Consider the following 15,898-nt stretch of genomic DNA (forward strand, 5'->3'; position numbering starts at 1 on the left):
GCTCATGCACACACCCCCATGTAAATGTACATGCAAACACCTATTCGCTCATATGTGCACATACCATTTACGTGTGCAAACACGGCTCATGCATACACGTACCCACACCTATGCAATTCACACCTGTACACAGCCATGTACTTCCATGCACACAAACACACACACCACAAATAGGCCCATGCGTACACACACCGTGCACATGTGCATACACAACCCACCCCCACCCCAAGACACACTGCACACACCCATGCACACCCACATACCACACGTGTGCACACACAACCATGTATGCGTACAACTCTGCATGCACACATGTACACCCACACCATGTACGTACACTCCAATGTGTGCACACCCGTATCTGTGCACGTGTGGGTACTATATGCACACATGCAAACCCATGCACTGCACAAACACATGCAGTCAGTCTATAATCCAATCGCGTACATCCTGCACACACACCCACATAGGTACACACACACCCCTACACACATGCACATACTCTGCACACACATGCACCCACACCCATGCAGTGCCACATCCATGGACACGTGCCTACACAGTATGCACAAGTGAATACACCCATGCACAATCCTCTGTGCACACACCCTACACACGTGTGCACAGGAGCTCATGCTCCTGCACACACACACACACACACAGAACACGCCTGAGATCACTTATTTTCAGGCACAGTCAGAACACATCTGGGTACCAAACCACACAGCCACCGTTTCTAACCAAGTCCCTGCTGCTGTCCCGCTTCTGCTTCCGCTGACATTGTCCCATGTCTGGAACAGCCCTCCAGACCCCACGTGGCAACCCAGGGGGGCTGTGAGCTCTACCCGATGGTCACAAACATGGTTTTAAAATGCAACAGAGCCAAGGGAGGGGGATGGGTGTGACCCAGGCACCAGAGAAGGGGAAGATGGGCAGTGCGGGAGGGGAATGGATGACCCAGGACGGGGGGAGGGGTGGGTGACTTGGACAGTGCGGGGAGATGACCTGGGCAGTGGGGGAGGGATGGATGAGCCGGGCAGTGGCCGGAAAGGCCTCAGGAGCCTTTGGTGGGTCTTGCACCACCGGCTGTGACAGGGCTGACAGGTCAGGTGTATTTCCTACTGTGAGCTGGACCCCCAGCTTTGGGAGCCGATGATTCAGTCTGTAAACCACGATTTTTCCCACCTCAGAAAACTTCGAGTGCTACTTCCCAGTTAAAGGGAGAAAATCTGACCCCTAAACCGACGGTCCCCCCAGTGCCCCCCGCTGCCTGCCCCGCCCAGGCCACCTCCCTCGGGTGGCAGCCGCCACCTCCAGGCAGAGGGGGACCTCTGCTGTGACGGGCTTGCGGGGGGCTCTGCGGCCCAGGACACCGCCCCTACAGCGCGGGCACATTCCTAACGCACCTGCAAAGTCACAGGACGTCCACAGGTTCCCGGACGAGGGCGGGACCTCCCGGGGTCATTCTCCTGCCACACGAGCCCATCAAACCCCGAGGCAGGTGTGCCCCAGACTGAGCACAGGTGACCTCGAGGCGCCCGCAGCCCCAGGTACCCTGACGAACCCCAGGCCCTCCCTGGAGTTCCTCCGGCTTGGCACCAAAGCATGCCCACCCCCACCTACCAGTGGGATCTCAGAGGCTGGGGCTACGGCCGCCTTCCGGGGGGACGACCTGTGCTTCCTGGAGACCACCAGCCGGGGCCTGGCTGGACCACACAGCCCTGTCCCTCCCGACTCTGGACGTGCCAGTCTCTCTGCTGCCTAGGGGTCGGGGCCTCGTCCCTCGGCCACCTGAGCACGGACCATGAGGTCCTGTGGCCGGTCCTGCCCGCATTTTCTGCGCCCTGCACCTGGGTGACCTCAAGGCTACGGCGTTTGGGAGACGCTTGAGGGGCCGACGCCAGCTCAGGGCACACGTGTCCACAGGGCTATGCCTTTGGCAGCCCCAGGCCCCCTCTCTCCTGGCCGGCTCCACAGCCCTGAGAGAGGCGCTGGATCCCGATCAAGTGGGAGCGACGCTGCAGACCCTGGCACGACCCTCAGGAGGCGCGGGCTGAACAAGTCCCTCGGGACGTCTTTAGACTTTAGCTGCACCTGGGAGCACGGTTCACCGCACACGTTGTGTACGTTTAAAGTAGCGTCAGAGACTGAGGGCAACGCGGTGGTCAGCCCCTGGACGGCACTGCCGAGGGCCGCCCTTCTGGTCCTGAAGCGCTGAGTCACGAGTTCACAGGTGTTGGAGCCGCTGCTGGGGGCCCACCAGGCACCCCATGGGCCCAGGTCCCTGCTTCTCTGGCCCCTGAACCTCGCACTGCTGGTCTGGGTGCTGACCCTGAGCTGCGAGCGCCCGGCCACCTTGGCCAGAGTCTGGACCCGTAGAGAGTCCCATGTCCAGTGGACGGTGGGGGGCCCTTCAAGCCTGCACATGTTTGACCACTGGAGTGTGGCCCAGGAAGCAGGGGGTGACCTTCAGAGGGAGCCTGAGAGGACCTGGCCCCCCAGAGCGTTCTGGATGCCAACCGTTCCTGACGTGGATCTGACGCGTTTACTGCCAGGCCCGACGCAGACGAGGGGGGGCTAGGCGGCGCTCTCGGCCCCACTTGCAGCTGCTCACCAGGCCCCGTCTACGTGAGAAAGCTTCCCTGAACCTGCCCAAGGCCCATTTTCTCCCAAGTGATAAGAATCCGTACTTGGAAGCTGTGAAAGGAGAGAGACGAGTGGGAGAAGCCCGTGATGCAGCATCCGTGTCTTTCCAGATGGGACCGCGGGCCGAGCGCCCACCCAGTGTCCTGGCCACTTCTTAATCTTCTCTCTCCCCTCACCCCGGCCCTCTGCAGCCCAGGGCTGGTCGGGAGGGAATGCACTGTTATTGCTGCAGATTTCAAGACTCTATGAACACCAGAGCAAAACCCGGCAAAAGCTTACATACCCGAGAAAGACAAACACGGACAAACCAAACCAAAACCCACCCCACAACAGTTCCAGAAAGTTCCAGAACGTAGAGCTGACTGTGTGGGCCCCTCGTAGGCTAATCTGAGAGGCCATGTTGGGAGAAAGGAGAGAACAGACCCCTGCTGTGCTCAGTGGGGGGGTGGGGGGGCACAGGTGGACACAGGTGCACGGACAGGAGGACAGTTACCTGCTGGCCCAGCAAGCGGCGGTCCTTACCTGGGAGGGAACGAGATGTCCAGTTCATACAGTCTGTCCTTAAAGACGGACAGCTCTTTGTCAAATTCTAAGAGCTGAAGAAAAGAGACAGAAAAAAACATAGGGTCACTTTGGTTTGCCTCCCAGGGGGCACCGAGAAGCCCGGGGGGAGGGTCTGTCTGCAGCAGGGACCTGCAACTTCCGGGAAACAGGCGTCGCTCCAGCACCTGCCCTGCACATCACCCGGGCCGCGTGCAGGCCTCCCGAGGGCGGGCCCCCCGGGCGTGTGGCCGGAGGGACCCGGGGCACCCTGCAGGCCCTTCTGTGAGAGGCCTGCTCTGGACTCAGCCCGTCTGCCGCCGGCGCTGGACCCACACTGCCTGTGCTGACCGGCCACGCGGGGCCACCTCGCCCTGCTGAGACCACGCGGCGCAGCCACCATGGGCGCTGGCGTCGCCTCCGAGGTGCCCTCAGGCAGTGTCCAGCAGGGGGGACACCGTTTTGCCCAAACTAAGTCAAGAGAGTAAGAGTGCTGGCCTCACACAGGAAGATAAAAAACAAGACCTGGCCCTGAGGGACTCTTCAGAGCCACACCCCACGGGGCACCACGCCCCCAGGAGGGAAGGGCACTGGCAGCGTCGGGCCACGCACACCCTGGGGGTGCGGCCATCACTCACGTCCCCTGCAGCGGTGCGGGAGCCCGGCATCGTGCGGGCCCCCGAAGCCACACCCGTCCCCTCTGCCTCCGTGACCTCATCCGTCACTCCCGGAGCGTGCAGTTAGCAGTGCCGGCGCCGGGCTGCTCCCTGAGCCACCTGCACGTGGCCCTCCCCGCCGAGCCTGCGTGCACCAGGCCGCCACCGGCCGGCCAGAGTGGGGCAAGGCTGACACCTCCCCCGCAGGAGCCCTTGATGGTGTCTGTGGTTCGGGTGGGGGTAAACCAAAGCTCCTTTCGCATAAACGAGACCACTTCAGACACAGCTGCCTGATTTCAGTCTCACACAGGTTCCTGCAGCATCCCGGACACCCGGAGACGGGGGCACAAAGAGCCTCGGACCCTGCCTGGCGAGGTGTGGATACTGGACCCCACAGGTGACACTCGGGAACCCATATCTGCTGCGAGGAAGCGCCCGTGGCAAACCTCACCCCACTCAGCACCCCCTGGCGGCCCTGCCGGGGGCCCTAGGAGTGCAGGGCCAGGAGTGGGGATGCAGGATGGGGAGGGGCATGGGGTGGAGGAAGGGTTTGGGGGTGGGGGAGGGGAGGCACAGGGCGGGAGCTGTGGGTGCGGGAGGGGCAGGGGTGGGGGGGGCATGAGGGGCGGCCGAGCCCCTCAGCTTCCCGGCCCCAGTGGCCCCTGCCTCTGCATCGAGGAGAAACACACCCTACTTCCAGGGAGCAGCCCAGGCCAAACAGCTTCCGGAAGGTTGCAGAGTTCGCGCCTCAGGGGTGCTGGGGATGGAGGGGAAGAGAGAGAGAGAGAGAGAGAGAGGGAGAGTGTGTGTGTGTGTGTGTGTGTGTGTGTGTGTGTGTGTGTGTGTGTGTGTGTGTGTGTGTGTGTGTGTGTGTGTGTGTGTGTGTGTGTGTGTGTGTGTGTGTGTGTGTGTGTGTGTGTGTGTGTAGCATGAGCGTGGGGCCTGGACCAGTCCCGTGCTTACACGTGTTTGCACGCACGTGGGCCTGGGGATGCCCTCGTGTCACACTCGCAGGCGCACACCCCCCCCCCGCGGAGGTCGGCGAGCGTGTCTCATCCACAGCGCTCCAAGCATGAATTCCTGGTCTCCGCAGGTCAGACGGAAAGACAGCCGTGATGCTGCGTGGCGGCTGCAGGCAGGCGCGACCGTCAGGAGAGTAGCATCCACGGCACCCCTGACGACCGGCCACCGAGCCCGACGCCGGTGGTGGCCTCCTCCCCCCAGAGGCCTCGGTCCAGCACCTGGGAACCTGCAGGCGGTGAGCGGCCCGAGCCTCACCCACCGAGAGCTGCCAAGCCTTTCAGCTTCTCCCAAATTTAACTCAGACTCTTGAGAGAAGAAAAGAAACATTCTGGACACAGCGAGTCCGTGAGGCGTCCCGACGGGCTCGTCGCCCCGTCCTGTGCGTGACGGGCACACGCGTGTCCGCAGAGCCCCGCGCACGCTCAGTCCCGCTGCTCCCAACCCGCCGCGGGCCTCCCGCCGATGCCTCGGTCGGCGGCGGCTCTGTCGCTCCCACAAGGCCCGCTGCCAGCGTCCTTCCTGTGGGGGCCTGGCGCTCGGGCTGCTCTCCGTCTTCGCATTTGACGTTCAGGCTCAGGACTCACTGAGCTCCTGAGGACCAGGCCTTCCGGCTCCGCCCTGAGCCTCCAGGCACTGCCTCCGAGCGACCCTCGAGGTCTGGCTGCGCTGGGGTCTCAGCCCCGCTGTCCGGCCGCGTCTGTCCTGACACTTAACTCACCTGTGGAGACGTCCACCTCAGTGACTGCTGCTTGCACTCCTCATGCCTTTTAATCTGCCTGCTGTTTTCAGGGTATGGTATTTGTTTATGTTTCTGATCCTCTCACGTTTTCCATACCTTTAAATCTCATCTTATAATTTTTATCAAGTATTCAGTTATCTGACGTCTGTGGACTCTCGCTGCTGTGCAGCGCTTCCTACACGCCTTGTACCCGGGGCTTGTTTTGTTCCTGCTGCTCCACGGCCCCCAGGGCTCCACGCCCTGCGTCCACGGGACGATGGGAGCTGGAGCCACGGCTGCCGCCACAGGAGGCCAGCGTGAGGTGTTTCTGATTAGAAATGACAGTGCATTCCTGTTGAAAGGGTAATCTGTATCTCTCTGAGATATTTCACAAACTGGTAACCAATTTCACATGTATCTTTAACATTCTTCTTGATTACAGAGTGAAAAACAGAGTAGGGCGTGTGTGGACAATGATTAAGCGGCCACTGATCGTACGTATCTGTCAGGCGCTGTCCCGGCTGCACACATTCCTCTGTTACTGCAGAGACGCCGCACTGATAAAGGGAAAGAGGCCGGAAAATCGATGCGCCCTGAGCTGGAGCAGTTGCTACACACCCAGAAAACATCTCTATCCAACAGGCCGAGCGTGGTGAAAACTCACGCGCCCTGCCCTGGGACAGCCGCAGAAAATTTAATCTCTCCAAATCCTCACCAGGGCACTCCATCCTGCAGCCCTGACAGCCACACTTATAATTAATTATACAATTTCGATGGGAACATCGACTAAACAAAGCTATAAATCATAGAAAAAGTCAATAGGCATGGACACATTCAATCATGTCCCGGCCAACGATTACTACTCTTAAAATACAATAATTATTTTCAGAGCCAGCTTGAATTAAATTTCTGTCAGACGGGAACAAGACTGGTGGTTGATCAAGGATGCGATGGGTTTGGGGGCCGAGGCCGGAGCAGCACATCCATCCTGCTGTGGGCGTCTCGCGTGAAGGTGAGATGTCCTCCGAGGGCTCCTCAGGCCATTCATCGTCGCCCGGGGGGTCTGGACGACCGCCTCCCAAGTGGGGCTGACACGCCGAGCTGCCGGGGCAGTTACCGCTGAGCCTAGGCCCTGCACCACGGGGACGCACGAGGCCACCCCCTTCCCCGGAGATTCCCGACCCGACAGGCGGGGCCCGCGGGCCTTCCAGGACCCACGTGGAGACCTCGTCTCTGCTTCGACTCCACTGCATCTTCTCATCTAAGTCAGCCTCAAACTTCTCCCAGATATTCAAACTAACTTTCCTCCACCTTAAGGAAGCACAATTTCGCATGGTAAATAAGTACAGAACTAGAGCTTACGTCTAACGGTGACATCTGTAGTTTCCAGGGTAGTGACACACTCTCTAAGTGCTAACCAAGGGCAGCAGGGACTCTGGACCCACGTGAGACATCCCCGTGCCCCCCCCGCCACCCCCCGCACACCTGCCTCAGGACCCTGGTTTCTCCCTTGGATAGTGGACCTTCCTTCTCGCCAGTGTCCCGGCTCCTTCTGGAACGTTCTGGCCCCCTGGCCACCGCAGCGCCACTCTCTGTGTCCACTGTTCCCCTCCCAGGGCGTCTCCGCTTCCTGCTCGCCCTGGTAACCACACGGTCCCTGGCTTCGAGGGGCCGTCTCTGTGCTAGGGGCCCTCAAAGCCCACCCTGCCCGCCCTTCTCCAAGCTCAGAGGGTCGCACGGCTGCCCAGGGAGCAGACGGCACCCCAAGTCTCCTGGGCACCTCACCCCACACAGGCACACCGAACGCGTCGTGTCCCCAAACCTGCCCCACGTGTTCCGGGCCTGGGAAGTCACAGGACGGCAGCCAGACACGGCCGCGCCCTACAGAGCCTCCCGTCCAGCCCAGCAGGGCCGCAGCTGAGCCGTGAGCGCCATGTGCTGAGCCCAGGCGCTGAGGGATACAGCAGGAGCCCACCACACTGGGACCCGAGGCCCCCTGCGCAGCCGAGCCGGGAACTGGCTGTGGGGACGCGGGGACGCAGCACGACAGGCAGGGGGAAGTGCGTGAGGCGGCTCAGAGCGTCCACGGGGGCAGAGGTGCCCCCGGTGCGGCTGCAGGAGGGGTGGGGGCTCAGCACAGAGGCCCCGAGAGTGAGCCGCGCCTCGGAGGAGAGGTCAGGGTCCCGGGCTTTACCCGACGGCAGTGGGAGGTGGCCGAGGCCCAAAGCTGGGCCTGACTGGGTGGGCGTGTGACCGGCCCCGGGCGGGCTCCAGGCCGGGGGTGGACAGAGGGGCAGGGGTCGGGAAGGAGGCAGGGGGGCGACGGCCGGGGGCGGCAGACTCAGGCGTGCGGCGAGTCCAGGCCCAGGAGCCGCCGGACGTGCAAGGCGAGGGAGGCCCGGCGGGGGATGAGGGCTTCCGGGGAGGACAGGAAGGCAAGGCGGGGACACGGGCTGGCAGAGTCTGCTGCACATCTGGAGAGCCCCTCTCCACTTAGACATGAGCCCTCTTCTGAGCGCCTGGCACGAGAGCTAGGGGCCCTCCCACACGGAGGCACGGAGCCCCCAGCCGGGCCGGTGCGAGTGCTCGGAGGGGCCTGAGGCAGACGCGAGACGGAGGCATCGTCCAGAGCTGGAAACTCAAGACCCAACGGGTGACCAGGCCATTCAAGGGTGCCCAGAGCAGCAGAGGGGGACCAGGGAGCCGACCCATGAGGGGTGTGGTCCCGGGGGGAATGCTTCGGAGGCAGGCCCTCAAGTCCAAGCGCCACCCCTGGCCTTTGGGCTAAAGATGTCCCTGAGGGGTGACAATGTTCTTGGTGGCAAGCAGGCGAGGTGGGGTGAACCGGGAACTGAAAATGGGGACAATGGTACAGACAGCCCCTTACCAGGGTGGGAAGAGCAGAAAGGCCCCCAGGAGGCGGGAGGGGGGAGGCACAGGTGCACACCTGGGCTTGCGGTGAGGCTCCCACAGGTGTCCCGACCGCCCTCAGTCACCGATGCGTCAAAAGCACAAGAAGTAAAGGGCACCGCAGGTGCAGGCCCCCCTAGGCTATCCCGCTGCAGGGACCGTGCTCGCCGGGTGGTCTGAACTGCAGGCGTCCATTCACACATATCAACACTTCCCTCTGCACACACACACACACGCTCACACGTGCGTTCGCGGCCACAGAGATGCCCCCGCAAATTTGCATGGTGGTTCTCTTCCTTCCAAAGGAAGCCCAGGCCTCTGTGGGCCGGCCCTGAACCAAGGGTTCTGCACCCAAAGCCCCTAGCCCTCTGCCTCTCACCGGGGAGGACCCCGGTGCTGAGGGCCACACTGGCCGGCACAGGCAGCGAGGCAGGTGGCCGCAGCCCAGCCGGCGGCAGGACGCCCCCCCAGGAAGGGCCCAGTGGAGAAGTGATGGGAGGGTGAGGGTTCAGAAGCCGACCCACAGGCTGTGACGGCACCAGGAAGCATGGTCCTGGGAAAGTGGGGGCGTTGGGAGGGGCCGGAGGCCAGCGCCGCCCCAGAGCCGCTGCCGGGGGACCAGCCACACGTCGGATACCAGAACTCACCGCGGTGCCGTTGTCGTCCCGGAAAACCTCCTGGTTGAAGTAGTCAAAGAGCTTCTTCTCGAGCTGGAGCATCACCTGCCGAGGGAAGGGCCGTCAGAGCAGGTGGGGCCCCACCTCTCCCGCTGCGGGGGCCACAGGGCTCGGCACCCACCGCACCTACAGGTGCTCACCTTCCGGTCATTGTCTGACTCTCGGAATATCAGCTTCACGACTTCGTTGGTGTCGGCAGCCCGGACGGTCTGCATCGTGGCCTTTGTGCAGAGAGTCTGGGAAAGACACGAAAGGAGCTCAGTCCCCGAAGACATGCCAGCCCGCTGCCTGCCTCCATGGCTCCCCGACCTTGGCTCAGGGGCTCACACCTCCCGTGGACGGACCCGCGGCTCCAGACATGGCGGGGCCGCACACCCGGCCCTCTGCCCGCCGCCCCAGGCTGCCCCGAGGACCGGGGACCCGGGAGGCCTGCAGAGGCTCCGCAGGGAACAGTCTGAGCAGCGGTCCTCCACAGCCACAGCGGGAGGGACGGTGAAGGGCAGGCAGACAGGCCCCGGGGGCAGCACGGGGGACACAGAGGCCACGCCGGGGGCCCTGCGCAGGGACGCCCACCAGCTGCGGCGGGGCAGACGGAAAGGCACGGGTGACAGGCTGACTGCGGATAGGCTGAAAACTATTAAATCCAGGCTCCTTTAGAAAATCCTTCCTGTCCCAACCTAGGTGTGGGGCGAGGAAAGGCAGCAGGATGGGGGTTAAACAGGGTCGCTCCCCAGTCAGGACGAGGCTGGAGGCTGGCGCAGGGGCCGCGAGGCCTGGTGCAGTTAGGGACACCGCAGGGCCGCGCTGACCACACCAACACCGCAGAGACGAAGTGCAGCTCTAAACGGGCTGAGAGACACCCCAGGTGCACAGCGAGTGCCGGCGAGGACGTGTGGAGACCAGGGCCCCGCACCCCTCCCTTCGGGAAAGTCCATCCACGCGGAGTCCAGAAAGGACAGATGAGGGGCCGCGGGGCCGGTGGGGTGAGAGGTCACAGCCGGGTTTCAGCTTGTGTGTAAGTTACGCCTCGATAGGGCTGTTGTTGAAAAAGCACTAGGTGATTTTTATTCAAAAAAGAAAGAAGGAAAGACCACCGCAACTGAACTAATGTTGACTTAAAAAAAAAAACCTCTTCGTCTAAGGAGCCCTCGTGAGGTCACTTCACAGCGGAGCCGCGGGGCCCAGAGGCCACGGGGCTCAGAGGCTTGAAGCAGCCAGCCTTGGGGGAGATCCTCCCGCAACAGGCCCGAGGGCCCCGGGCAGCCCGGAAGCCGATCCCCCTGGGCCGCGCGCTCCAGGACAGGCATTGACATTCAGAGCACAGACAGCTAATCAGGTCAAGCCCCCCACAGTGGCTTCTGGACTCATGTGTCACAAATCAGTCTGGCCGCCTTCAAACGGCCGGATTAGAACAAGCGCCTGGACCATCCGGCCCAGCGCGGCCACCCTGCCCAGCCCCCTGGCGAGGAGGTCACCCCATCCAGATGCTAATGCGCTTAAGTGGCTTAAGCACAGTGAATGGGGAGGGCTCGGCAGGCAGACGGCATTGTAGCCTCTCGGACGCGATTCAGGAAATTCATGGTCTTCTCCCAAAGGCATCTGCTGGAAACTTTTTTAAAAAATTGCTTTATCTCGCCACTTCAGACGGGCTCCCAAAGGATAAACATCTGACTAGACCAGCCCTTGGAGGGGCCTCTGCGAGCCTCGGGCCTCTCTCCCACACCCGCCTTTCAATCCGCAGTCGTGACCACTCATGCAGAAACCCCCGGGCCGGGGCCTTTCCGGCTCGCCTCCTTACAGGAAGGCATTTTCCTCTTTTGAAAGGAGAATAAAACTTCCCAAATGTTGTTCTTAATGAGCCGTCGAAGATCTTTTTCACCATCAGCAGCGGCATGAAGGGTGCAGGAGAGGCGGCCCAGCACCGTCTTACTGGCACCCGGAGCCCCTGGTTTTTCACTTGGAATTTAGGGGCACAGGCTGCTGGGGTGGTGCCCGCAGGACCCGGTGCCGGTGTCAGCCCAGAAGCGCAATGCACAGCGTTTTCTGCGAGTCCCGCAGTTTTACAGCCACTGAATCCGCACAAACCCCTGGGGCTCAGGGTGCCTGTGCAGCTGGCCCCGCCCCTCCCAGAGCCGCCCGCCCCATTGCCCCCGTCCCGCCGTCACAAACGCTCCCCACCAGGGTCCAAATTCTATGCAGGCAGAGCCCCTTGGGTCCCCACAGGCAAGCCCATGAGTGCGGCCTTACAGAACCCACTCTGCTCTCTGCCAGACTGGGGCGGGGTGGGGGGGGTGGGGTGGGAACAGCTTGCTTCTGTCTGCAAAGCCCGGTGTGGCCTGGGGACCGCGTCTGGGTCTGTCTCCACCGGAGTCGGGAGTCCCGACATGTGAGCATGCAGGGGTCTCTGAGGGACCCCGAAGAAGCCCACCGGCCCACAGCCCGAGTGTGGGCCCTGCCCTGCGGGTTCTAGACCCTGCGGAGGGCGCGGGGAGGGGTCAGTAGGCGCTGGGGCTGGCCCCCCAGGGTGCTCCCTACCGGCCTGGGACGTGGCGCCCTCCCCTCATGCCCCGCCTGCAGATGAGGGGCTGGGCTCAGGGGGACGCCTGTGCCCCAGCGACACCTCGTTCCCGAGTTAACCTGGCGGCTGTTTACGAGTCTGACACAGACTGGGTGTTGGTGGAGGCACGGACTCCCTTCCGGCGGCCAGCCCCCCAGGTCCCCGAGAGCCACAGGCGCCCCCCGTTCTCAGCGACGGGCCTCACGCCCCGGCTTCTGGGAGGCTCCGAGGAGCGCCTGGGTCCCCGGGACGACTGGGCATAGCCAGGTGACCAGGAGTCCAAGCTGCGGAACCCGTGGGGCAGCAGGGGACGTGCGTGCAGATTCGCCCCCGTGGCCTCCTGACCTCTGCGCCCGGGGAAGGGGGCTCGTCAGGGCCTGAGCTCAGACGGCGTGAGCGGGTCACTGTCTGGCGTGTTGTCACTCACGGGCTGCACAGAGGGTGGGGCAGGTTCAATCCTGATTTCAGGCAGCGAGGAAAACCCGTCTGGCCAGACAACTGCGGCTGTCTCGGGTACAGGCGTGACCGACCCCCTGCATCTCTCCTCAGAGCCCTCTCTGCGTTCTTCCCCTCCATGTGGGAAGCAAGGAGGTTTAAACAAAATCAAAAGGAACCACCAAGCCACTCTGGCACCCAAATTTAGACACTATCAGCAGATATTGGTAATATTCTAGTTCATTCTGAGCAAGAGGACTCCTCTTTTTATTCAAATGCAGACCCCCTGAAGGACATAACGCGTAGCCCCCATTTCTGCCTGGGCCCCCAGAAGAAGCTCACACCACGGAACGGGCCCCCAGAAACAGGGACCAGCTGGACCAAGGGCGTCCAGCCCCCTGGAGGTCCAGCATTCTCTCAGCGGTGCCCACCTGCCGGTGACAAGGCCGCTTCCAGTCAAGGGCGTGGGTGGCGAGCCAGCACCTACAAGGGGTCCTCCGTCCCCTGCTCAGACCTTGGGGGCTGGATTAACTGTGTTTTCCATCAAGTGGAAAATATAACAGCCTTACAATGAAAAATAACCAAAAGAGCGGCTTCCTGAAGTTGTGAAGCCCCCAGCCCCGCAGGGTCCACCCTGCCCCCCGTGGGGCATCCCGCCGCCTGGGGCCTGGCCTCCAGCGTCTCTCTTTGGACGCGGGCCCTCGGGAAGGACAGCCAGCAGCCTCCAATGTGAGGCCCGGTGCACACTGCGTCCCACCAGACTGGACACAGCTTCTGCGCCGCTGGGGTCCTTCCCGGGTGAGGACGGGGTGGGAACTCCACCTGCCCCGTCACAGAGCCACATGGTCCCGGAAACACAGGGAGCTGCTATAGCGTCCTCACCTCCCCATCCCCTGAGCACGTCCGGGACCCAGCTCGGCCGTCTGCGCCTGGGCAGTGGGTCACCGCTGGGAGGCTGAGCTAGCCGCCCTGTTTCAGCCTTGGACGAGGCTCCTTCTGGCCCCACGGAAGAGGAATGAGCCGGTCTGGATGGAAGCGCTGGTTCTGCAGCGAAGGGCCGGGCCGGCCTGCTCAACACCGTGACCGTGCGGAGGGGCCGTGGGGGAGGGCGGGAGGCTGGCGGGTGGGCTCCATGCCCGGCCCTTGGCGTGCGACCCCGCTCCAGAGCTTTCATCCCCCTGACAACTTCACGCAGGAAAACACGCGGACCCTCTGATAGCGTGAAATCGGAAACAAAGCCGGGGCACAAAGAGGCTGACCGGCCGTGGCCGCCGGTTCTCTCTTCAGCCACAAACGTGCGCGTAGGACCGACCCCCGAGAAGCTGAAAGGAAAAGCACGTACAAGAAACGTGTCCTCAAGGGCTTTCAAGACAGCCCGGACGTGGCGTGCCCCTGGGTGAGGATGCTTGGCAGGGCCGCCGGCCTGGCCTCTGGCATCTCGGGGGAGACGCGGGGAGCCCTGGCCCCGCCCGGCCCCTCGAGGACCCTCACCCACCGACGTCCGTGCCGTCTCCTGCACAGTATCAAACGGACAGTGACCCTGCTCTGACGGCCCCGCGTGAGGGGGTGGCTGGCTGCTCTGGGCTGCGTTTCAGACGCAGGGAGTGAGGCCTGAAAGGCCCAGACCTCAGGCGGGCTGGGGGGCGCCGTGGGGAGCCCGGCCTCCACTCACCATGGCCCGGGGACGGGCGGCGGCCCCGCTCTCTGGCCACTCCCGGGGGGCTCGGCTCTGGGTCCACCTGCTGGAAGCAGAAGCGGGGACAGAGCAGGTGCTCCATCAGCTCTGTCTGCAGCCCCAGTGCTGGTACCTCCCGGGAGCAGGGGCCGGAGACCCCCCGCCCACCTGTACCCACGCACGGCCGGCCTCGCACCCGGCCCGTGCGCTCAGCTCCTCACCCTCTGCGCAGAGGGGCTTCGCGCTCCAGGAGCGGAAGCTGTCGGGGAGCTGGAATAGGGTTAGCTCCTGGTTCAAGCACGCCGCAGCCACAAGCAGCTTCTCCTTCCTGCGGGGGCGGCCATCTCCTCCCCAGGCACTCGGACACCCTCGCCGCCTCTGTGCTGTGCATCCAGCAGGAACCAGGCTGAGGCCAGCAATTTGCACCCGAGGAGCTCGGCATGGAGCTGCCACCCCAGCTGGGCTGCAGGGCCCTGAGTCCTTGGGCCCCCCCCCGCCACTATCACGGAGATGTCAGAGAAACCGGGCCTCGGCACCCACGGCGTTCACTGAAAACCAGCCAACAAAGGGTGTCAGGGAGAAATTCACCCCCGTCCCACAGTTGCTCTCATCATTCTGTTACTTTTGGTTAAATTCTAGCCATAAAAATGTCTAAAAATAAACAGGCGCACAAATAAACGTTCCGTCTGCAGCACAGACCAGAGAGAGAAAGAGAAGGATTTCTAAACGACGGCGTGCAAAGAAAGACCTGAGTCCTTTACACCGGTTTTCTTTAGAACAAGTTAATGGAAAATCATCACCTTTTACATTTAGAGTTTTTTCAAATGACTGGAAAACAGATCCCACTCTAGAGGATAAACGTGACCTTTTCTGCGATGACTCTCCCCGTGACACTGGACGTTAACCCGGGTCTGCCTCCTGCTGTGGTGCATCCCCTTAACCCCACACCTGCCTCAGCTCTGGAAGGAGAACGGGGTCTCTGGGACCCACAGTGCCGCGGCCCCGACCCGGGCTGCCCAGATCCACCTCTTGGAATCGAGGGGTTAAAGGCTACCTCTGGCACCTCACTCACAAGTCAGCGTGTGGGAGGTCTGGGTCCAACGCTGGGTCACTAGGAGGTGGGTATGAAGAATCAGCCAGCCAGCCCCGTGCCCTGGACACCCACCCACCCGCCAGGAACAGGAGAGAAGCACCATCCGTCCCAGGGATGGGCCAGTCCTTGGTCACCAGCGTCTACAGACGTCGTCTCAGTCCTAAAGGCGTCCAGGGAGCAGAGAAGAAGGGACGCGGAGTCAGCGGCTTCAGAACCCGCCTAGGTCACAGGTACTCATGGCTCCGCAGGAAAGTGCTCAGAAAAAGCCTGCATGAGCCCTCTGACCAGCCCCTTCGGGGCAGACACGTGCCACGGCCTGAAAAGTAGGCGCTGGGCAGACAGACAGACATGCATCTCGGAGCCGCCCACACCGCCTGCGGCCGAGTGAGCAGGTCCCAGGGTACAGGCTGCCGTGGGAGCCCTCGGGGGACGGCCGGGGCCACTCAGTCTGCGACAGGAACAGCACCTCCCAGCGCACGGACATGTGGTCCAACGAGCTCCAGCCAGAGCTTCAGCCTCCTTCCCTATCACACACGCACACACACACCCTCGGCGCGCGCACACACACACACACACACATCTTCTGGAGAGCAAGAGCCCTGGTTTGCCTGGCCCGCGCTAGCTCCAGGGCCCCTCCTGTGGTGGCCAGGCCGGCCCGAGGCCCAGGAGGTCACCGTGCTCTAGGGGGTAGGGCTGCGGCCAGGTGCCGGGCCGTGACTGATGCCCCTGGGTGTCGGGGGGCGGGGGAGCTCGTGTGTAAGACGAGGCCACTGGGCAGCGTCTTGCCTCTCAGCTGCACCAAGTGGGGCCCAGAGCAGGCGCCCGCGAGAACCCTGAAGAAACACACACCTGCTGCCTTGGCTGCAGGAGGGGCCTGGCAGGGACTCTGCCCTCGGGGGAGGTCATCAGAGTGCTAACTTCCTAGGTTTTCAGGGTCCGAGTGGCCTGCCTGACACAGAGAAGGACCG

The 15,898-nt window shown here is 62.8% G+C and overlaps 1 protein-coding gene across 4 annotated transcripts in view; it reads right to left on the reverse strand.

Moving 5' to 3' along the window:
• Positions 1–15,898, reverse strand: part of INPP5A (inositol polyphosphate-5-phosphatase A) — a 180,801-nt gene that overhangs the window by 11,750 nt on the left and 153,153 nt on the right. For all 4 annotated transcript variants that reach the window (XM_081251364.1, XM_081251363.1, XM_081251365.1 and 1 more), the window contains exons 10-12: positions 9,311–9,406; positions 9,141–9,215; positions 3,169–3,242 (exon numbers count right to left, since the gene is read on the reverse strand). In XM_081251364.1, the coding sequence (XP_081107490.1) occupies positions 3,169–3,242; positions 9,141–9,215; positions 9,311–9,406 (245 nt within the window). The remainder of the gene's footprint in view (positions 1–3,168; positions 3,243–9,140; positions 9,216–9,310; positions 9,407–15,898) is intronic.

The sequence above is a fragment of the Mesoplodon bidens genome, assembly GCF_964165515.1.
Source record: "Mesoplodon bidens genome assembly, chromosome: 1".
NCBI lineage: Eukaryota > Metazoa > Chordata > Mammalia > Artiodactyla > Ziphiidae > Mesoplodon > Mesoplodon bidens.